The sequence below is a fragment of the Piliocolobus tephrosceles genome, chromosome 8 (assembly GCF_002776525.5).
Source record: "Piliocolobus tephrosceles isolate RC106 chromosome 8, ASM277652v3, whole genome shotgun sequence".
Classification (NCBI taxonomy): Eukaryota; Metazoa; Chordata; class Mammalia; order Primates; family Cercopithecidae; genus Piliocolobus; species Piliocolobus tephrosceles.
Window position 1 is genome coordinate 145,583,370 of NC_045441.1, and position 24,257 is coordinate 145,607,626.

Genomic DNA, 24,257 nt, shown 5'->3' on the forward strand with positions numbered 1-24,257 from the left:
CACCCAGCCTGACTAGGTATATTCTGACACAAATGGCTTTTGTAGAGGAAATCGAGATTTCTTGTTTACTTCCATTCCTTTACCTTAAGTTAAAAAATTGTCCAGATAGACCACATGGAAACAAGATAACTAATGTCTAACTGCATGTCTAGCACAGCCTCTGGCACCTCATGCCTAGTAAGTGCTCAAGGAATGGTAACTGTTGCCTCTGTTGTCTTCATTAGAAAATGTTTGGCCCGGTGTGGTGGCTCACGCCTATAATCCCAGCGCTCTGGGAGGCCGAAGTGGGCGGATCACCTGAGCTCAGAAGTTTGAGACAAGCCTGGCCAATGTGGCAAAATCCCGTCTCTACTAAAAACACAAAAATTATCTGGGCATGTGGTGGGTGCCTGTAATCCCAGTTACTCGGGAGGCTGAAGCAGGAGAATTGCTTTAACCTGGGAGGTGGAGGTTGCAGTGAGCTGAGATCACACAGCTGCACTCCAGCCTGGGCAACAGAGCAAGACTCTATCTTCAAAAAAAAAAAAAAAGTAATATTTCTTGACATGTGAAAATCACAAGAAACCCAAATTTGGAACATAGCCACCCTCACTCGTTGACACATTGTGGCTGCTTGTGTGCTGCAGGGCAGAGTGGCATATGTGGTTATGAACTAGGACCCCGAAAACTGTGCTCAAATCCTAATACCCTGTCCTGGGAACATGGCCTTGTTTGGAAACAGGGTCTTTGCAAAGTTTTGGTGAGGTCATCTCATCTTAATCCTCCTTAAGTTAAGATGAGGTCATAGTAAATAAGAGTGGGTCCCGAAATCCGGTCGCTGGTGTCTGGATAAGAGAAAGAAGAGGTTCAGACCCAGAGAGCTCACAGGGAAGACATCTGTGAGAAGAGACAGGGAAGAGGGTGAGGGAGCCACAACCAAGGCCCAACCAAGGTTACCCTGAGACACCAGGAGCCGGAGACACAGTGAGGTCTCCTCCCTGGATCTTGGACCTGTGGCCTGTGGAGGTGCAAGGCCATGAGTTCGTGTTGTTTTCAGTTTCGCAGTGTGTGATCATTTGCCATAGCCACCTCGGGAGACTTAACAAACCTGCAGTTCTTGAAGGATTCACCATCCTTCTCTTGAGGAGAAACATTTGTTGGCTCCTGTTTCACAGGAAGGATCTGGCTCTTCATAATTCCACGATTTCGCCCCTAGGTGGTCTGTTCCAGAGTTCTCTGCATGCTGAATGCGTGCATTGAATGCCTTTGTGGGAGCCTGGAGCGTGGTACTTGCCCACTGAATATCAGCTTCCACCTCCAGTACTAGGAGGAGAAAATACCTGCTCTCTTAGGGTTGGGTTTAATATCAAGTTGAGCATATGGCTCTTTGTTTGCAGGCGGCTTGTATATTCGATGCTAACGTTGTCACTGTTCTCTTTTGAAGGCTCTCTATGAGAACATGCTGGTGGAGCTGCCCTTTGCGGGCTTCTTCCTTTCCAAGTTGCTGGGAACCAGCGCGGATGTGGACATTCACCACCTTGCCTCCCTGGACCCTGAGGTGTATAAGAATTTGCTCTTCCTGAAGAGCTACGAGGACGATGTGGAGGAGCTTGGGTTGAACTTCACTGTGGTGAACAACGACCTGGGAGAGGCGCAGGTGAGGGGTCAGGAGGATTCACACACCTCTAGAGCAAATAGCAGCATCTCCTTTTTTGTGGAAGTCCATTTGTGTTACAGGGTTTGACTTCTGCACATTTTAGTTAGAATGACCGTTGCTGTGAGTTAGACGTCGAAGCATGTAGCTCCGAAGCACCTTAGCCCTGGCCTCTGAGCTGAGCGCAGTTCCTGCTCCCACGCTTGAGGCCTGTTCCTGCCCGGCAGCCCCTCCTGCAGAGCTCTCCTCTTGAGGCTGCGGCCCAGGCTTGCTGCTTGTCTGGCTCTTTCTGGTGCTGGGGGTGGCCGTTCAGCAGCTTCCTGGCAGGACCCCTTACTTAGTCCTCACTCCTTGTCCACTCAGAGCCACCACAGCTGCTCCAGCACTGTCTGGGGTGTGTGTTCATTACCCATCTGGTTACTTTTGTTACTTGCATCGTTTTTAAAAAAGAAAAAAGGAAAGTCTGTATTAGAGATTCAAACTGATTTTCTTAATAACAGCTTTATCAACATGTAACTCATATACCATAAAATCTGCCCTTTTTAGTATATGATTCAGTGGTTTTTAGTATATTCATAGAGGTGGGCAGCCATCATCACCCCAGCCAATGTTAGCACATTTTCCTTGCTCTACAGAGCAACCGTGCACCTGTTAGCAGGCTCCCCTACCCCATACAGACGGCCACCAGTCTGCTGTGTCTCTGCATGGGCCTGCCGTGAACACTTCACATCAATGGAGTCTTTTTTTTTTTTTTGAGATGGAGTTTCACTCTTGTTACCCAGGCTGGAGGGCTGTGGCGCGATCTCGGCTCACCACAACCTCCACCTCCCAGGTTCAAGCGATTCTCCTGCCTCAGCCTCCTGAGTAGCTGGGATTACAGGCATGCGCCACGCCACCACACCCGGCTAATTTTGTGTTTTTAGTAGAGATGGGGTTTCTCCATATTGGTCAGGCTGGTCTCAAACTCCCAACCTCAGGTGATCTGCCCGCCTTGGCCTCCCAAAGTGCTGGGATTACAGGTGTGAGCCACCGCCCCCGGCCTGACGGAGTCTTTTACATGGTCTTCCTTCAGTTGTAGTTGCGTGGATCAGGACTTCATTCCTTTTCTTTCCAGATGATATTCCATTATATGGATCTACCACAAGGTCTTTATTGGTTGATGGACATTTGGGTTGTTCCTGTGTTTGGGCTATTAAGAATATTATGGTTATAAACATCCACGTACAGCATACTAAAATAATTATTAGTGAGTTAGTAACATCTGGGATTTGCTTCAAATACACTCTGAGCATCCATAATCTGAAAATCCAGAATGTTCCAAAATCCAAAACTTTGTGAGTGCCGACATGAAGCTCAAAGGAAATGCTCATTGGGCCATTTCAGGTTTTTGAATTAAGGATTCTTACTGATGAGTATAATGCAAGTATTCCAAAATTTGGGGGGAAAAAATTCAAATCCAAACACTTCTGGCCCAAATATTTCACTCACATAAGGGATACTGACCCTGAGTGGTGAGAACGGGCAGGAAGTGGGGGCATCAGTGCCAGAGACTGGCCGGGAGGCGTGATGCCTGATGAGCTGTCTGTGTGGGGTTGGGAGCTCATACACTATTCTGTCTACTTTAGCATGTGGGATTTTTTGTTGTGTTGTTTTGAGACAGGGTCTCACTCTGTCACCCAGGCTGGAGGAGTGTAGTGATGCAGTCTCGGCTCACTGCACCCTCAGCCTCCTGAGTAGCTGGGATTACAGGCGTGCACCACCAAACCTGGCTCATTTTTGTGTTTTTTGTAGAGACAGTGTCGCCATGTGTTACCCAGGTTGATCTCAAATTCCTGAGCTCAAGCGATCCTCCTACCTCAGCCTCCCAAAGTGCTGGGATTACAGGCGTGAGCCACCATTCCTGGCTGATTTTTATATTTTTTGTAGACATGAGTGTCTCCCTGTGTTGCCCAGGCTGGTCTCAAACTCCTGGGCTCAAGTGATCCTCCTGCCTCCACCTCCCCAAGTGCTGGGATTACAGATGCAAGCCGCCTTTCTGTCCAAGAACCATGTTTTATTTGGTTACAGTTTATTTAGTTTTTGTTTGTTTGTTTGTTTCTGTGTATTTTTCCATACCATAGAGCTGAATTTTCAACAATGCAAAGTTTAGATAATTTTGGGGGCTGTCCCTGTCATCAGGAAGTACTGACACCCAGTGGTGTTGCTGCTGTGGCCTTGCGCCACCTAGTGGCCTGATTTCTAAGTGGCATAAAAGCCTCCAGACGGTGAGTGTTGTGTGACCTGCCTGAGGCCTTTGCTAATGTGAGCGTTTCCCATTTTTCCTTCTGAAATAAATGGTAATAGTGAAACGTCGCATATGCAAGAATTCCATTAAAGCACTGCCGATAATACTGGAATCTGTTAAAAGCAAAAGTGTGAAGTTAAGATGTTCCAATTATTCATAGAAATTCCCAGTGAGTTAAAAATTATAGATAATGTATGAGAATAATTATACTAAAGAGCCTAATTAGAAAAATTAAGAAATTCACTAGTGAAGCACCTAATTTAGAGGAAGATCTTAAGGATTTCTATAGAAACAAATAGCTAGCCCTCCATATAAGTTTTTAAGTTTATAAAGCACGATTTAAAGACTTGTAACATGCAAATACTTTATTGTGTCAGCAGGTTATGTTAATCATCCCTTTTAAAATATGGTGCTTCTCTCAAATTTGTTTTCTTCGGTGTAATCAGTTTGGCTGTTAATCGGTTTAATAGTGACCATGAAATTTTAGACGACTAATTTACATAGAACTCTTTCTAGCAAAAAATGCCAAGGCTTTAAGTTTAAGAAGGACCCACAAATAACCATCTGTGAGGTAAAAAAAGATGGGACTTGAGTCACGACACCTTGCTTCAGGTCCTGGTTTGGCTGCTTTTCTGTGAGTCTTAAGGAAGTCCCAAGACCCTTTCCTCATCTCAGATGGGTGTGAGTGCCGGAGGATGAAATGAGCTAATGGAAGTAGGTCATGTACGGTGGTATCTTGTGGGGCCTTATGGATTCTAAGTGAAAATAGACCTTTTGGAGGAACAGAGTGGAGAGCTCTTGGCATCGTGCTGTCCTGAGAACTGCTCCAGTTAAATATATTTATATTTAGAGGAAATTTTTTTTTTTTTTTTTTTGAGACAGAGTCTTGCTCTGTCGCCCAGGCTGGAGTGCAGTGGCACGATCTTGGCTCACTGCAAGCTCCGCCTCCCAGGTTCACACCATTCTCCTGCCTCAGCCTCCTGAGTAGCTGGGACTACAGGCGCCCGCCACCACACCTGGCTAATTTTTTGTATTTTTAGTACAGACAGGGTTTCACTGTGTTAGCCAGGATGGTCTCGATTTCCTGACCTCATGATCCACCCGCCTCGGCCTCCAAAAGTGCTGAGATTACAGCCACTGTGCCCGATCTAGAGGAAATTTTAAGTATGTCCCTCAGATCTGAAATTTAGCACTTATGTGACATGATTTTTAAGTACACATAGTTGTTTAGGCTTAGCCTGAGAGAAGATTTTAAATTAAAAGTAGTGTAACCATTTAAAAGTTATTAGAGGGGCCGGGTGCAGTGGCTCACGGCTATAATCCCAACACTTTGGGAGGCCAAGGCAGGTGGATCATTTGAGGTCAGGAGTTCAGACCAGCCTGCCCAACATGGCGACACCCCATCTCTACTAAAAATACAAAAATTAGCTGGGCGTGGTGGTACACGTCTGTAATTCCAGCTACTCGGGAGGTTGAGGCACAAGAATCGCTTGAACCCAGGTGGCGGAGGTTGCAGTGAGCCGAGATTGTTCCACTGCACTCCAGCCTGGGTGACAGAGTGAGACCTTGTCTCAAAAAAAAAAAAAAAAGTTACTAGAAATGTCTGTTTTTTCTGATCAGGCAAGGTAATTGGGAGCCTTGGAAGTTCCTTTAACGGATAACTTCACTGGTCCTTTGTCTTCCAAATCATACAAGTACATCATCATTTATTACCTACCTCTAATCCTAAATGGAAGGGGTGGTATTTTATATATTGAAATATAATAGCTAGCCTCCTGAGGCTTGGTTAACAGATGGACTGTCAGCTGAGTACAAGCAAAGGAATTAAGGTAATGAACACAATCTTTAATCAGAATGAAGACAATGGAATTGAAAGCCCATTCTTAGGCTTGATGGTTCCAAACCTTAGAAAGTGAATTAGTGAGAATAATTGAATCATCATTTAAAATGTGAAACGTTAAAAGAAGCAGATCTGGTAAGTTGAACGTTCAAGTTCAATTTGAACATTCTATGTAAAATGAGAACCAGCAAATGACTCTTCTGTAACCATCAGCTCTAGGATGACTTAAGTCAGGCTCTCTAGCAGATTTGTGAAACAGTGTTTCTGTAAATGGTAAGAGACTGGGACATCAGTGCCATTGCCCAGAGGCAGCAGTCTTGTCTGTTACTCTAGGAATATTAAAGCTACCAGGAAAACTGAAGGCTGTGAAAAGAAAAGAATGGAAAGGTCGGGAAGTGGAAATGTCTGTTCATTTATTTTGGGCTTATTTTATATTTTCTTTGTGCATAGTATAGGCTGCCCTCATCTAACTCCAGGAATGCAGTTGGGGTGTTTTTGTTGTTGTTTTTTGTTTGTTTTGTTTTGTTTTAGAAATATAGGTGGGGGCCTTGCTTTATCTCAAACTCCTGGGCTTAAGGGATCCTCCTGCCTCAGCCTCCCACAGTGCTGGGATTAGAGGCGTGAGCCATAGTTTCCGCTATGTTGCTTTTCTCATGAGCGCTCTCATGGTGCTTATGGGAGCCCCGCGTTATACCTGCAAATTCTGTGAATGTAGCCATGTACTAATAAACAGTGTTCTTACTCACTCTGTTTGTATACATAAGAAATTGGCTGATCTGTTTTCACTGATCGTTACCACCACCCTTTGCGTCATAATTAAAGTGCTTTATGGTAATGGCATTGTGGAAGCACACAGGTAAGTATGTGCTGCTTATATGGATGAAAATGAGTAATCGCTTTACTACAGCCTTTGCGTTTCCTCCAGAATGAGTCGCGTTTTCTCTTCTGACTTAAACAGTGATTGTTTGCTTCATATCTTTGCCCTTCGTGATTTCTCATTTTTGTTTAAATAAAATTGCCATGGTGACATTGCTGTACAATTCCCTAGTGTTTTGGAGGAAACATGGATGGTTAGTGATCTTAAAGACAGAATAAGGTGCTTTGGAGGCTTTGGAGACTCTTCTTGGAGGTGCATCTTTGCATCTGTACACGATGGTACGCATACTCATGTACTGTTTCGTATTTAGATCCTTGTTCACAAAGCATCAAGTCCTATTTCCTTAAAACATTTGTTCCTTGCTTTTTTTTTTTAACCTGTTGTCATACTTTGAGGATTTAGAGATCCTTATGTTTTGTATTTCCAGGTAGTTGAACTAAAATTCGGTGGGAAAGACATTCCTGTCACCAGCGCCAACCGGATTGCATACATCCACTTGGTGGCGGACTACAGGCTGAACAGGCAGATCCGCCAGCACTGCCTGGCTTTCCGACAGGGCCTTGCCAATGTTGTCAGCCTCGAGTGGCTCCGAATGTTTGATCAGCAAGAAATTCAGGTACCATACCTGCTGACTTTTTGGGACATGCTTGTCACAGGAAATGAAAAGGCTTTCTTAAAATGTACCTCAAATGTTGTTATTTGAACTTTTTTCCTTAGGTATTAATTTCTGGTGCACAAGTTCCCATAAGCCTAGAGGACCTAAAATCCTTTACAAACTATTCAGGTATGTTATCACTACTGGTTATTGTTTCTGAAAATGTTGCAGGTGATCATATATCCAAAGTAATTTTTATTTTATTTTATTTTATTTTATTTTTTCAGACAGAGTTTCACTCTTGTCTCCTAGGCTAGAGTGCAGTGGCACAATCCCAGCTCACTGAAACCTTTGCCTCCCCGGTTCAAGCAATTCTCCTGCATCAGCCTCCCAAATAGCTGGGATCACAGGCACCTGCCACCAGGCCCAACTAATTTTTGTATTTTGAGTAGAGACAGGGTTTTGCCATGTTGGCCAGGATGGTTTCCTGGTAGCATGAGCTACCATGCCTGGCCCCAAAGTAATTTTTATTGTAATCTTTTGTATGGGTAATATACATGGTTCAAAAACCAGATGGCTGAGTGCGGTGGCTCACGCCTGTAATTCCAGCCTTTGGGAAGCTGAGACAGGTGGATCACTTGAGCTCCGGAGTTTGAAACCAGCCTGGGCAATGTGGCGAAATCCTATCTCTACAAAAAAATACGAAAATTAGCTGGGCGTGGTGGTGCACACCTGTAGTCCCAGCTACTTGGGGTGCTGAAGCAGGAGAAGCACTTGAGCTGGGAAACAGAGGTCGTGGGATCTCAGTGAGCCGAGATCATGCCACTGCGCTCCAGCCTGGGTGACAGGAGTGAAACCCTGTTTCTAAATAAATATACATACATACATACATGAGCAAAAACAATTAGATGTTTAACATAAGAAGATAGATAAATGGCCAGTAAGCAAATAAGCACACGATGCGACGTGCAACACCATTAGTCATAGAAAAATGCCACTTAAATCCAAATGAGATAACCCCACATACCCACTAGTTGTCTACTGGGTGCAAGTGAGAACTTTTTGAGGAAATGGAAATATTCTAAAACTGGATTGATTGTGCTGATGGCTGCAAAACTCTAAATTCACAAAAATTATTCTTATATATACCTGTGTGTATCCATGTGTATGTATCGCTTATCTGTACTTAGTTTGTATTGCCCTAAATTTGAAGTCGAATCTTTATGTAAAAGCAGGTAATGCCTAAGGTCACATTGTCCCCATGATCAGGTCATAAGTTTAAGGAAATAAAATCAATCTGACCTTTCATTTGCCAAGAGATTGTCTTTGGTGGTTTGCATTACCCATCTGCACTGAGGGTTTGCACCTTTAATAATCTCAGCTATGCCAGTAAATAGGTTTAAAATAGTCTATTCATAGTGGTGCCAATTAATGCACTTAAGATATTTTATTGCTGTTATTTCTGTAGTATATTAACAATGAGGGAACAATATATAGCAATTATTTTAGGTTTAGGAAGCACTTTACTAGATTAAAAGCTGTAAGTGGCAGACATTACATTTTAGAATAGTGGTCTCATCATATAGTGAGATTGGTTGTTAGCCATGGTATTAATATTGGAATGATGATAAGTTATCAGAAGGAAAAATGATAAAATTAATTTAGACACCAAATCATGCTGGGAAAACACCCAGCTGTGTTAGTACTGGACACCCATTGTCTGTCGTTTTAGATCTGTGACCACATGCAAACCCGTTCTCTACAGTCTGCTCAGCAGTGGCTTTGAACTGCTAGCACAGTTCTTCAAAATAAGGCTCCTTTGCAGTAGCTTTTGGTGCCTGCATTCATCTTTATAGCTACAGGGTGATCCTTATTCTAGCTTTTTATTTTATTTTTTGAGGGCAAATCTCTCCCTGTCACCAAGGCTGGAGTGCAGTGATGCAATCTCAGCTCACTGCAACCTCCACCTTCTGGGTTCAAACGATTCTCCCACCTCAGCCTCCTGAGAAGCTGAGATGACGGGTGTGCCCCACGACGTCCAGCTAATTTTTGTACTTTTGGTAGAGACGGTTTCACCACGTTGGCCAGGCTGCTCTCGAACTCCCAGCCTCAAGTGATCCGACAGCCCGGGCCTCCCACAGTGCTGGGATTACAGGTGTGAGCCACTGTGCCTGGCCCTGCTTTGACACTCCTTAAGTTGCTCCTCTTCTTGTACTTTGCCTGTCACCTCCACATAATTGGCCGTGGGTGGGGCAGAGGCAAGGGGAGGCAGAGAATTCCACTTTTGCATTTACAATTGGTCCTTCATATCTGTGGGTTCTTTCCACATCCATGGCTTCAACCAATTGCAGTTTTAAAATATTTGAGGAAAAAGCAGTGGTTGTGTCTGCACTGAATGTGTGCTAAATATAGTGTCACAGCCATTTACATAGCCTCTGCCCTAGATTAGATTATCTGAGTGCTCTAGAGATCATGGAAGTGCACAGAGGGACGTACACAGGTGATACACAGATGCCACGCCCTTTTATAGAAGGGACTTGAGGATCCGTGGACTTCAGTATCCGTGGGGGTCTGGACCAATCCCTGTGTGTCCTGAAGCGTGGGTGTGCTTTGCATTTCATAAAGCTTGTGTTCATTTTGCCATAGGAGGCTATTCTGCAGACCATCCTGTTATTAAGGTCTTCTGGAGAGTTGTGGAAGGGTTCACTGATGAAGAAAAGCGCAAACTGCTGAAGTTTGTAACAAGCTGCTCTCGACCCCCTCTCTTGGGGTTTAAGGTACACAACTTTCATGACATTTGCTTTAAAGACCACATCATCATAAGAAAGGCAGCAGAACATTCAGTAGGGTTAAATGAAGTCCTTTTATATACACTTCAGTTTGTATCTTCAGCTAGATTTTTAATTAAGTGCTCGTTATGATGTACGCATTTCAGTGCTAGTTTTATTTGGGGTTGCTTTTTTGGTTCACAATAACCTATTCACATGATAGTTGTATATTGTGGTTAATTGCCTGTGAACAAACCCTGCATTGGGAGGGACTGTTTGCAATATTAATAATCAGTCTCATGAATCTGTAACACATCTTGGGCTTTTTGCTACTGAACTGAAGCAGGTACAACCTAGAGATGTTGATGGAGTGTATATGCTCCCGAGCCTTATTTTGCCACTTCTAGAAATTAATGTTGATCTTATGTAATTTGGCTTATTTTTTGAAATCAGGAGTTTGAGACCAGCCTGGCCAACATGATGAAACCTTGTCTCTGCTAAAAATACAGAAAAATGAGCCAGGCATGGTGGTGTGTGCCTGTAATCCCAGTTACTTGGGAGGCTGAGGCATGAGAATTGCTTGAACCCAGGAGTTGGAGATTGCAGTGAGCCGAGATCGCGCCACTGCACTGCACTTCAGCCTGGGTGACAGAGTGAGACCCTGTCTCCAAAAAAAAAAAACAAATTGCCTCAGGAACGTCTAATCATAATTCCTGTATTCATTGTAAATTAAAATAAAGCCATATTAACATTTAAAAATAGAGTGGTATATATTATAGAATAATATATAATTAGGCAAGTACTGTATGTAGCTTGTGCTTATGAAACTTAATAGGCATTCAGTTTCTTTTTTCCTTTTGTTTTTAATTAAGATGGGCACTGGCTGTATCACCCAGGCTGGAGTGCAGTGGTGTGATCACAGCTCACTGCAGCCTCAGCCACCCAGACTCAAGCAATCTTCCCACCTCAGCCTCCCAAGCAGCTGGGACTACAGGCATGTCCCACCGTGCCTGGCTAATATGTGGATTTTTTGTAGAGAGGGGTTTCACTGTATTCCCCAGGCTGGCCTCCACCTCCTGGGCCCAAGCAGTCCTCTCACTTCAGCCCCGCAAGGTGCTGGGATGACAGGTGTGAGCCACCACTCCACACCCAGCTGGATTCACTTTCAAATAACCTTCAATCGGAAAGACTTCCTGCACACTTATGTAGTCCCAGCTACTCTTGAGGCTGAGGTGGGAGGATTAGTTGAGCCCAGGAGTGTAAGACCAACCTGGGCAATGTGTTAGTGAGATCCCGTCTCAAGGAGGAAAAAAGTAATGTTGATTTTTGCTTTTTTGTTGTTGTTGTTTTGTTCGTTTTTGAGGCGGAGTTTTACTCTGTCGCCCAGGCTGGAGTGCAGAGGGCAATGGCACGATCTCGGCTCACTGCAACCTCTCCCTCCCTGGTTCAAGCAATTCTGCTGCCTCCGCCTCCTGAGTAGCTGTGATTACAGGTGTGCACCACCATGCCCAGCTAATTTTTGTATTTTTAGTAGAAACGGGGTTTCACCATGTTGGCTAGGCTGGTCTCAAACTCCTGACCTCAAGTGATCCACCCGCCTTGGCCTTACACAGTGCTGAGATTATAGGCGTGAGCCACCGTGCCCGGCCCCCCAAGTATTTTATTATATTTCTGAGTGAAGTTATTCTTTAACTTTTTACTTTGAAACTATTTTAAATGTATAGAAAAGTTGTGAGAATTGACCAGGAACTTCTAAACCCGCACTGACCAATTGTTAACGTTTGGCTACATTTACTTTATCATTCTTTTCATGCATTTCTTTCCTGAGTCATTTGAGAGTAGGTTGAAGACATGAGGTCTTCCCTAAATATTTCAGCACATACTTCCTAAGACTAGAGACATTTTTTAAATGGCCACAATTAAATTATTACAAGTCCAGAAACTGAACTCTGACATACAGCACTTGCCGGATCCACTGGCTGCAGGGTGTGGTCCTGGGACCAGCAGTTGCAGCATCACTTGAGCACATGTTAAAAACATTTTCAGGCCCCACTCAGACCTGAGTCAACGCTCAGTGGGGGCGGAGCACCACAGTCACCTTGTGACCAGCTCTTCAGGTGTTAGACCACTTGTCCCTTCACGCCCTTCGCAGAATCCGATCCAGGACCACATGTTGCATTTAATTGGCATGCTCTTTAGTTTCCTTTCTTGTGTATCCCCATTTTCAAGGGGTGCAGGCACGTTATCTTTTTTTTTTTTTTTTTTTAAGATGGAGTCTCGCTCTGTTGCCCAGGCTGGAGTGCAGTGGCCGGATCTCAGCTCACTGCAAGCTCCGCCTCCCGGGTTTACGCCATTCTCCTGCCTCAGCCTCCCAAGTAGCTGGGACTATAGGTGCCCGTCACCTCGCCCGGCTAGTTTTTTGTATTTTTTAGTAGAGACGGGGTTTCGCCGTGGTAGCCAGGATGGTCTCGATCTCCTGACCTCGTGATCCGCCCGTCTCGGCCTCCCAAAGTGCTGGGATTACAGGCTTGAGCCACCGCGCCCGGCCAGGCACGTTATCTTGAGAATGTTCGTCAGTGTGATGTCGCAGCCCCACTCTTGGGAGTGTGCAGACGGCAGCTTATGTTCACACAGTGTGTATATGAATGTTCAGAGCAAGTCTTCATAATGGCCACAAACTGGAAATAAGTACACAAACTGCTAGTAAATTCTGTAGATTAAGAGATATTCAGAATTTAAAAGGAAAAAATGATATCTACTACACTGTGTATGAATATTGAAAACACTGTGCTAAGTGAACAAAGCAGACACAGAACGATGTATTATTATACGTAATTCTGTGTGAATAAACTGTCCTTTGAAAGGCACTTTTCCTTTTTTTTTTTTTTTGAGATGGAGTCTCCCTCTGTCTCCCAGGCTGGAGTGCAGTGGCGCGGTCTTGGCTCACTGCAAGCTCCGCCTCCTGGGTTCACGCCATTCTCCTGCCTCAGCCTCCCCAGCAGCTGGGACTACAGGCGCCCGCCACCATGCCTGGCTAACTTTTTTGTATTTTTAGTAGAGACGGGGTTTCACCATGTTAGCCAGGATGGTCTTGATCTCCTGACCTCGTGATCCACCTGCCTCGGCCTCCCAAAGTGCTGGAATTACAGGCATGAGCCACTGCTGCTGGCCTGAAAGGCACATTTACAGACACAGAGCGGGTCAGGGGCTGCACAGGACTGGAGGTGGCAGCAGGAGCTTCGGAGAAGTAGAGCGACCCAAAACCGGATTGTGGGGGTCTCTGTGGAACTCTGTAAATTTGCTAAAATCATTGGATTGTACATTTAAACGGCTAATCTTATAGTATGCCAAGTACACCTCAATTAAGCTGTTCTTAAAAATTGACTATAAACTAACACAGCATCTCAGTCAGTGTCCTCAGAACTGGAGCTGGGACCCAGTAGAGAGGTGGGAAGAAGTGAGACCTAAGTGCAGTTTGTTTCAAATAGGAGGTCAATCATCGACACCGTTACGTTCTGAAAGTAACGAATAATAAAGATGTATAAACTTAAACGTGTTAGTAAATACCATTGCTCAGTGGTATTAGTAGAAATGGTAATCTTCCAAATTGTTGGAGAGAAAAAATAACCATGCAAAACAAGACAAACAGAACCAACAACTCTGTTGACCAGATACAGGGGGTGGCGGTGGGAAGTAACATTCAGGATCATAAAATAGAAAACATAAAATGAGAGAAGCCTGAATGTTGCAACAGTGAGTGCGGAGAAACTCACATATTAAAAGAAAAAGACTTTGAGACAGGGCTAGGAAAACGCTGCCGCCTCCAAGCGACACACCTAAACGGAGTGACCCAGAACGGTTTAGTGGCACATCCTGGTTCATGTGTAAAGAAATAGATGGGTCTCCTTCAGAGTTGGAAGCGCGACCCATGGGACCAGATACGAAAACCTCTCAAGCGCAGTGAAAACTGGGCACGTCCTGTGCTGGTGGTGGAGTGTGGAGGGCTTGCTGTGCTGGGGTCTCAAGAGCAGGAGGACTGCAGGTGAGGCACGCAGATGACGTTTTATCAGTAAAGCTTTTAATACCATTTGGTAATTTTATCATTAACATTTATTATGATAGACAAAGCTTCTAGTATCTTTTTTTCAAAACTAGTTTGTTCCAAAGCTAGAGATAAGAAAATTATGCATCTCATCTAATTTCATAAAAGAAAGTTTGGCGGACCTGCTCCCATCAAAACACTGGAAGACGCAGAGATTTTTGTCAGCTCCTGGCTAATGAGATAATGCTAATCATGTGAGTAGCAATAAAAATTAGAAGTCCTACCAGACGTAGGTTCTAGACATTCTGACAGCCAACTAAAGAACCAGCAATAACGTGTGCCTAGAAGTGCAAGAGCCTTCTCCACCTCCGTGATACCTCTGGGTTTGTGCATGGCCACTTCAGCTGCATGAGCGTCGTAGGTTTAGGGGAACAGAAGTAGAGGGATTTACATTAGCTTTTAAAATCCCAAATAGACTGGCCCAGCGCAGTGGCTCACACCTGTAATCCCAGCACTTTGGGAGGCCAAGGCAGGTGGATCACCTGAGGTCAGGAGTTTGAGACGAGCCTGACCAACATGGTGAAACCCTGTCTCTACTAAATACAAAAAAACAACTTAGCCAGGCATGGTGGTGCATGCCTGTAGTCCCAGCTAGTCAGGAGGCTGAGGCAGGAGAATTGCTTGAACCCGGGAGGCGGAGGTTGCAGTGAACCAAGATTGCGCCATTGCACTCCAGCCTGGGCAAGAAGAGCAAAACTCTTAAAAAAAAAAAAAAAATCCCAAATAGACTAAAAGGGAAAATCCCCTACCCCAATCATGACCCTGCACAATCGTAATGGAGTTACACCATGGAAAACACTTTTTGAGCATCCATGAGACAGTCTTCCTATTTTTTTATTTTTCTCAGTGTTCTAACATATGTGAAAATTAATTGATTTTTCCATGATAAGTGTTTTTGAAGTTGTTACATGTTAGACATCCAGTTTGGAAAAATCATCTTAATATTTAGGCTTTCCGGTTAGCTTAGTGTGCCTGGATTTGCCAGGGCTGCCATAATTAATGTAGACTTAAAGGAAGAAAATGTCTTTCAGTTGAAGTACTATAAATAGCAAAGGCAGGCAGGCATAATTTTAAAGGTATGAAACTCCTTAGTGCCAGATTATTGGAGAAGAATAACATCTGCTAAAGCTAATTAAAGTTTAATATGTTTAATAAATGTGATTGTTACAGACAAAAAATCATTAAAGTGCTGTAGAAAATTGTTAAGTTACCATCAGGCCGCATAATAAATGGATGATTTTTCTCACTCTGAATTAATGCAAATTCCCGTTGTACTGTATTTAATTATGCACAAAATGGTGCCCTTGACTCAGATTTCAGTGAAGAACTTCATTTTTTTACTTTTAAGACTCCAAGTAGGAAATTCAATTAGCCTTGTGAAAGAAACACTAAATGTGGCATTTAATTGCGAAATATATTTTAAGCTTTTCATTTATCCAGTGACTTTGCCAGCAGTCACTGACCCCTTCGTTCAGAGATCCTTTTCTGTTTCAAAAATGCGACGCTTCCATTTTAGTATATTCAAGCATTTGTGAAAATTATTGCCCTCACACACTCAGAATGCTGAATAATAAGTGTGATAAATGTTCTTTCTAGTTCTCCTTTGGTTCTTGTTTTAACATTTTTATGAGAGATTTAAAGTAGCAAATAAACTGTAATTAGGGAAAAAAGACAATGGATTTTAACACATATTATATGCCACGTATATGTTTTTAATGAAGTTTATATTTAACAGTAGAGAGACCTACAAAGATCGGTAATAAGAATCATGTCAGTCTCTTCATAGCCCTGTAAACCCCGCTACTCGGGAGGGAGATAGAGTTTCATTGCTGTTGCCCAGGCTGGAGTACAATGGCGCGATCGCGGCTCACTGCAGCCTCCACCTGGGTTCAAGCAATTATCTTACCGCATCCTCCCGAGTAGCGGGGTTTACAGGCACCTACCACCACCCCCAGCTAATTTTTTTGTGTTTTTAGTAGAGGCAGGATTTCACTATGTTGGCCAGGCTGGTCTTGAACTCCTGACCTCCGGTGATCTACCCACCTCAGCCTCCCAAAGTGCTGGGATTACAGGCATGAGCCACCACGCCCGCCCTCTTCATAGCATTTTGTGGGCTGTGCTCTTACTAGTTTTACCGTTAACATAAATTATATGGTAAACTCAACATATAATTGAAACAAAGTCCAACCAAAGTGCAGGTGTGGCCAGCTGGGTGCCTGTCGTGCTTTGTGACAGCTTCAGTGCTTCCAGAGGTTCCTGCAGAGTGGGACATTGCTCTAGTTTTATTCACATTCGACTACAGTTGTTAGAAGGCAATTACCTTTTCTTTTTTTTAAATTTATTTTTATTTTTTTATTTTTGAACATAAACTCAAGATTGTATCGTCTTCATAATAAAACAAAAGATGACACTTAGAGCTGGATCTCTTGGCCCTTCCTCCTCTTCTCTCCTCCCAGTTCAGAATGCTCCCATCTCTTTATAGCCAGCATTGTCTTAGATCTGCACCTATGCTCAGCGCACTCAAGCCTCAGCACAAGCCTCTTCATAGTTCTAGTCTTTTCCCGGAAAATCAGCTTAGTCTGCCCACCGTAGCCGCTCTGCTTCCTGTCCTAACGCCACTTTCCCCGGGCATACAGAGAATCCATGCCCTTTTGTACCGTGGTGCTTTGTGGGGTTGCCACACTTACAGAAAGTCGAACGGGGGCCAGGTATGGGAGGCTGAGGCAGGCGGATCACCTGAGATCAGGAATTCTCGACCGGCCTAGCCAACATGGCGAAACTCCATCTCTACTAAAAATACAAAAATTAGCTAGGCATGATGATGGGCACCTATAGTCCCAGCTACTCAGGAGGTTGAGGCAAGAGATTTACTTAAACCTGGGAGGCAGAGTTTGCAGTGAGCCGAGATTGTGCCCTTGTACACCAGCTTTGTTGAGAAAGCAAGACTCCGACTAAAAGAAGAAAAAAAGTGTAGCAGGTTTCAGGAACATTCACCAGGTTTGTGGGAGCGCTGTTGGCACAGAAAGCACATTTTTTTATATTGTTGGATTTTTTTTTAATCTTCCAATAAAAGTAATGTTTTCATTATAGAAAATTGGAAATTGTGATGATCAAGTATAAGAAATCTATATTTTATCCCATTCTAACCATTATTATGTTTATGTTTCCTTTTATTAGTATGCGTTTTTATCTACATACATGAGTGTATGTTAATGTATATATGCATAATTTTTTCTGTTTTTGGTAGAGGTAGGATCTTGCTCTGTTGCCCAGGCTGTTTCAAACTCCTGGCCTTGAGTGATCTCCCACCTCAGGCTCCCAAAGCACTGGTATTACAGGTGTGAGCCAACATGCTCGGCCTGTTACACACACACACACACACACACACACACCCCTCGTATTACAGGTGTGAGCCAACATACTCGGCCTGTTACACCCACACACACATATAGATATATTTTTAAGACAGAGTTCACTCTTATTGCCCAAGCTGGCTTGCGATGCGTGATCTCGGCTCACTGCAGCCTGCAACTTCTGCCTCCTGCCTCAGCCTCTCAAGTAGCTGGGATTTTACAGGCCTGTACCACCACAGCCTGCTAATTTTGTATTTTTAGAGAGGGGATTTCGCCACGTTGGTCAGGCTGGTCTCGGAAATCCTGACCTCAGGTGATCCACCTGTTTCAGCCTCCCAGAGTGCTGTGATTACAGTCATGAACCGCTGCTCCTGGTCATGTAATTGTTAAATGTAATTTTAGCTGTATCCTGTGTTCAGTTTTATAGGCTGCCTTTTTTACTCAACATTCCATCAGGGTCATTTTTCCTCGTGTTATTCTTTGAAATATTTTTAATGGACTTTGTGGTGTCCCATCGTGTGAGTTTACCGGTTTACTTCCTGTTCTTTAGTTGTTCACAGCTCTTCTTCACTGTCATGCTGTGAACCTCTTGTGCATCGGTTATCACGTGCGTCTCTAACCACTTCTTAGAGTGCAGTCCCAGGAGTTGTGGACGTGGGTGAAGCTCCTGCTCCTGTTGCCAGGCCCACCTCTCAAGAGTTTCGTGTGCACGTGCGCAGTGAAGGGCTGACCTAGTTAGGTCTCTGAAATCCGTGCCAGATACTAAATCTGCACAGGCTGGGACCGTGAGCAGACTGAGGGCAGTCTGTGCCTTATTGTCTTGCAGTTGGAAGAGAACACGTAAATCACATGTCTCAAATTTGAGGCAAGTAGCTAATGATGTTGGTGTATAAGAGGAAGGTGGAGTCATTGGTTCTTTGTGGCCATCAGAGGACCGACATTCCTATAGGTCTCATGCATTAAGTCTGCATTCAGCAATCCCTAACAGAATTTTTGCCTGCAGATACATTTGCACAATTGTGCAAACTAAGTACATATTCATTGCATCATTTTTTGTAAAAAGCTGAGAAAATTGCCCACCAACACATCGTGCCACACATGTCCGTGGAACACCATGCAGCCTCACCATTGATAGGGCAAGATGACCGAGACACATTATCAGATGAGAAAAGCAAGGCACGGAATAGTGTGTCTAATGTGCTCACTGCCTCAATTTTGAAACTAGAGGAGGGAGAACGTTTTCTCGTGCATACATTAAATCTCTGGGAGCACTTAAGACGCTGAAGCGTTGGTTGCCCATGGGAATGGGAGCTGGGCGTCTGTGAGACAGGGATGAGAATTTTCACACTGCGCCTTAGACACCAGAGCGTCACAAACATCTGAAACGATGTTCAGATTTCCCGATCATCTTGCTTTTTTTGTTAACAATTATTTAAATTCTGGCACAAGCAAGCCATCATGCATTTCATCATGCATTTGGCCCACCTCCCTCAATTTTGCCTTGTAATTTAATTAATAGGGGAACTGGAACTGGGGCCTGGCGTGGTGGCTCACGCCTGTAATCCCAGCACTTTGGGAGGCCGAGGTGGTCGGATCATGAGGTCAGGAGATTGAGACAATCCTGGCTTGACACGGTGAAACCCCATCTCTACCAAAAATACAAAAAATTAGCCGGGCATGGTGGCGGCACCTGTAGTCCCAGCTACTCAGGAGGCTGAGGCAGAAGAATGGCGTGAACCCCGGAGTGGAGCGTGCAGTGAGCTGAGATCGCACCACTGCACTGCAGCCTGGGCGACAGAGCAAGACTCCGCCTCAAAAAAATAAATAAATAAAAATAATAGGAGAACTGGGTTGCACTACGTTGCTGCTTTGTATCTCTTGAAAACCGATAGAGGTCTCATCAGATTCTAAATTTGAATTTTTCTTTTTTTGGCAATAATATCACATAGATAATGTCGTATGCTTCCCATTCCCTTAATCATCGTAGAGATCCACTTCTCGTGAGTCATCTCCCCGCAAAGCTGGAATCAATCTCCGTATCAAAATTCCTCTTGATTTTAGTGGTCACTTATCATCACTGCCTAGATCCATTGTTTAATGTGCTTCTAAAACAGCCGTGTTCTAATTACATAATTGTATCATGTATTGGCTGGAATTTTCTATTTAAAAACAGCTTTGTTTCTTCTCACCAGTTATTTGGTTAACCTGAGGAATAGCTTGTACAGGAAAGATAGAATAAATCTTGATCCTTTTATAGACAGGGTCTCGCTGTGCATTGCCCAGGCTGGAGTGCCGTGGTGTGATCATCCCTCAGTCATCTAGACCTCCTGGACTCGAGAGATCCTTCCACCTCAGCCTCCCAAGTAGCTGGGAATATAGGGGCACACCACCCACCACACCTGGCTAATTGTTTTGATTTTTTGTTTTTAGTGGAAATGAGGTCTTGTTATGTTGCCCAGGCTGGTCTCGAACTCCTAAGCTCAAGCCACCACCCAGCTAGGCCTCCCACAGTGCTGGGACTGCAGGTATGAGCTATGCGCCTGGCCTGGAATGTTATGTATCCCTTTTTATGCCTGAAGCACAGTGCACAATTTTTTATATAATTTAGAATTAAGCCATCAACGTAATTTTTTAAAACAAACGTGGGCCGGGCACGGTGGCTCACGCTTGTAATCCCAACACTTTGGGAGGCCAAGGTAGGCGGATCATGAGGTCAGGAGTTCGAGACCAACCTGGCCAATGTGGTGAAACCCCATGTCTACTAAAAATACAAAAATTAGCCAGACATGGTGGCGGGCGCCTCTAATCCCAGCTACTCGAGAGGCTGAGGCAGGAGAATTGCTTGAACCGGGGAGGCAGAGGTTGCTGTGAGCCGAGATGGCACCCCTTCACTCCAGCCTGGGCAACAAGAGCAAGACTCAGTCTCAAAAAACAACAACAACAAAGCAAATGTGGTTTCCGGAAAATGTGACTGCAGTGGTCACTTTTCACTGATTGGAGCTGGCACATTTTGTGTGCTTTGTATTAAAACCCATGTAATCCGTGCTTGTTACAGTGACATCTTGTACACCTGCTGTTTTTCAGGAGTTGTATCCCGCATTTTGTATTCACAATGGAGGCTCTGACCTTGAGCGGCTGCCCACAGCCAGCACCTGCATGAACCTGCTGAAGCTCCCTGAGTTCTATGACGAGACGCTTCTGCGAAGTAAACTTCTCTATGCTATTGAATGTGCTGCTGGCTTTGAGCTGAGCTGAAGCTGATGCTAGGATCCGACCCCTGCAGAGAACCAGTGCTTCCTACGTCAGCAGCGCCTCCCCAGACCCACGAGGATACTCAGACTGCACGCCTGAGGCTCTCCCAAGCTCCTCCTTTCATTCTGCCATTCCTCCCTCTCTTCCTTTTTTAAATGATTTTTATTACGGTGTGGTCACTTATTTAGAGGGACATTGCTTTTCAAATAACTTAAAATAACACGTTATGTGCCATGTGGCTACTTTAGTAACATTGCCAAGAAGAGCACAGTTTTTAGACTAGTGGCATCTCAGCGAAATTAACCAAAGATGAAGCTTTGGCTTTGCTGATGAGATCAGAGCCCTCCTGAGCAGGCAGCGCTGCTCCAGGGTTCAGACAAGGCTGCGCGGGCGGCAGAGATACAGGGTCTGAGGCTGAGACGCCACGGGGCCACTGCTGCTCATGTTGGATTGTTTACAAGCCTCATTATTAAAACTGAAGGCATTTTTTTCTGCTGCCTTTCCCAGAGTGGGTAGGTTTGGAAAAGAGGTGACAATGGTAATATTTTATTTGTGCTTTTTAAGCCATTTCCCCAAATGGGGACTAGCATGCTTGTTTTCAGTATACCATGGCCTGCCTCATGATGGTTTGGAGATACTGTCTGTGGATGTGAGGTGGGGACTTCATTCATTGTCCTATTTCTATCTCCACTTTGTGCCTGGGGAGCTTTCAGGGGAGGTGGAAGAGGAGGGTCTGCCCAGCTCCTGCAACATCTGTCACCCACTGTACCCAGTTACTTGGGGGGAAGACAGACCCTGGGGTGTCGTTAGAGTCGTTTGAACCAAAGTGGCAGCTGCATCTTTGTCCCGATGCTAGCTGTGCCGGTCTCTCCATCATCCGCTCGCCCTCCTTGCCCCTGGGCTGCGCCCACTTGTCTTCCTGGATATTTGGGGGTGACTGGCCGTGCTCAGCACCCTCGGCTTCCTGGTGCTGCTCTGACTCGAAGACGGGACAGTCCCTGGTGCAGATCCAGGGAAGAGGAGTGTCAGTAGTTCTTGCAGTAGGCACTTTATCAGGACCTGACTTGTTGCTGGGTGGTTTTAGTCTCTACAAACAGAAAGCATTTCAAAGCGTCAGCTGTGGGAGCAGAGTGACCCTTTGCTGATGCTGGGGGGAGGGGATCTAAATCCTCATTTATCTCTTCTGTCTAGTATTTTACTGTCACTGGAGGCTCTGTGGGCTGTCATAGTTAATTGACCATAATTAGCAATATACTTTTACATGTGGGGAAGCTGAATGACACTTTTAAGACAATGAACATGATCAAAACAAAATGTAATTTCTTAATTTGAATAATAAATTAAGCGTTTAAATGCTATTCGTAGTCTTGATATACAGAAATAAAATAATTAGGGTTGGTCTTTTTTATTTTAGGTTGTTTTATGTTGAATGTTCTATATCTTAGTAGTTAATTTGTATATTTTATTATCAGTATTTTGGAAATAGCATATCTGAGACTGAAGAGAAATTGACAATTATTTGTGGTTTTTTTCCTCAGCTATTCTGAGCTTATTTATTTATTTGTATGTTCTGATGGCTAAACATTTACATTAAATGTTTTTTTTTCCCAAGACTGTGTTGGAGTCCTACCCCGGATCGTTGTGATTAGTGCCACTCTGCTTTTGTGAAGCCACAGTTTCCGAATGGTACTAGTTTTATCACAGGCGTTTGCACGTCTCCAGCTAATGAGATGGCCGACACTCCCTGAGAACCAGAGGTCCTCGGGAGGAGTGCCTGTCATCGGGGGTGGGCCGAGCGTGGCTCCCAGGCCGGCAGCTGGTGTGCTCCTATCCAAGCAGCCACGGGTGTTGCCTTCCCGAGTCTCCCATTGCGTCTGGCATTAGTTCTTGAAAAATTTCTGGAGGAAGTTTCTTTGTTTTTTGTTTTGTTTGCACTTTTCTAGGTTCTGTCCTACTTTCTGCTTTCTGGTAATTTTGTACACAAACCTAAATGTTGACTTGGGATTATTGCAGATATTTCTCATGAGGTAGTATCTGCAGAGAGATCTTTGTTTTGGTATCCTGAGCTCGTTAAAGCAGCTTTATCAATTGCAGTGGTTTGCACGATGGTGTGTGCTTTTGCGGAGTGTGCGAAACCAGGAACTGTGTCCCACCCCATCGTGAGCCTGCAGTCTGCACTCTATGCATCCATGCCGTTGACAGGCAGGCCTCCCATTGTGGAACTGGGAGCACGGGAAAGGCTGTGGTAGGGTTAATGACTCCCTCCAGGAACTTCCTGAGGAGGTGAGTGGTGAACCTGAAATAATTGAATACGTAAAGCCTTCTCATACTTTAAAGAAAAATAAACAGCTAAAGACATACGGTAACTCAAATAGAAATTTAGGGCATGCTCAGCTCGTTCAGATTCACCTGCTCCGGGGCCACAAGCATCACAGCTAGCAGGATAGTCTAGGAAGTGTCTCAGCCACCCTGTGCATCCCTCACAGAACAGCAGGTTCACCTGGAGGTTTTTCTAATAAGCGATGACCTAGACTTCCCAAACGCCAGCTGCGAGTGCTACACTGTGGCATGCTGGGATCAACCCGGGGGGGTTTCCTGGTGCTTGGATGGTGGCCAAAGTTGGTGACCTGAAGAGACTGGTGACCAGCATGTCCAGGTGGAAAAAGGCACGACACAGAGGTCTCTGCTTGCAGAAAATTCTGAGGGTAAGTTCTTGAGCCTAAGTGCTTTGTGCCTTGGCTGACTGATGTGTGGAACAGGGACAGTCTAGAGGCTTAGGTTTCACGGGAGCATTCTGGAGATGCGATGGGCATTGCAGACAGGCTTTTGACTTTAACATACTGTGAACACAATAGAACCATGTTTGAATTTGTCTCCCTAGGTGACTGGCATCATAAGTTGCAAACATCGCATCTTCAGAAGCTCTAACGGCCTACAAGGTTGCAATAGTTTTGACCAAGGTCTTAATGATGAAAATGTTGCTGTATAAAGGCAACGTTTCTACATTACTACTCCTTTTTCTTCTGCAGAGGTAGGCAGAAAACAGTAATCTCTTTAAATACTGATCTCTTTTTATGTGTGTGTGTGTGTGGGTTTTTGTTTTTTTTTTTTTTTTTTTTGAGACAGAGTCTTGCTTGTTTGCCCTGGCTGGAGTGCAGTGGCACTATCTGAACTCACTGCAAGCTCCGCCTCTGGGGTTCGAGTGATTCTCCTGCCTCAGCCTCCCGAGTAGCTGGGACTACAGGCGTGAGCCACTGCGCCCGGCCCCACTTTTGCGTTAAAAGGATGGCTCGCGTTCTGATTACCGAGATGGGCCGCTGTGGTTTGGATTCATCGATTGCCCACTTCTAAATGTTGACAGGAGGCAGTGTCCATTGTTAGCTTATAACTGAAGGCCTTATTTATGTTCAAAATACTGAGCTGAAGATCTCTTGACACCAATTATCCGGTTCAGATAGGAACTCCCACCACCAGCCTGGTCTTCCCTGACCCAGGAGTGGGCAAAAGCAAGGGTAGAGGCTCGAAGGGTGTCACAGGAGGGAACCATAGCCAG

General features: G+C 44.6%; 1 protein-coding gene across 2 annotated transcripts in view; it reads left to right on the forward strand.

Moving 5' to 3' along the window:
• UBE3C (ubiquitin protein ligase E3C) overlaps positions 1 to 22,317 on the forward strand; it is a 139,620-nt gene extending 117,303 nt beyond the window's left edge. The window contains exons 20-24 of one of the 2 annotated variants that reach the window (XM_023225329.3): positions 1,424 to 1,636; positions 7,062 to 7,250; positions 7,352 to 7,418; positions 9,876 to 10,006; positions 20,537 to 22,317. In XM_023225329.3, the coding sequence (XP_023081097.1) occupies positions 1,424 to 1,636; positions 7,062 to 7,250; positions 7,352 to 7,418; positions 9,876 to 10,006; positions 20,537 to 20,707 (771 nt within the window). In that variant the 3' untranslated portion in view covers positions 20,708 to 22,317. The remainder of the gene's footprint in view (positions 1 to 1,423; positions 1,637 to 7,061; positions 7,251 to 7,351; positions 7,419 to 9,875; positions 10,007 to 20,536) is intronic. The other variant, XM_023225330.3, reaches the window with a different exon arrangement.
• The last annotated feature ends 1,940 nt before the right edge of the window (positions 22,318 to 24,257 follow it).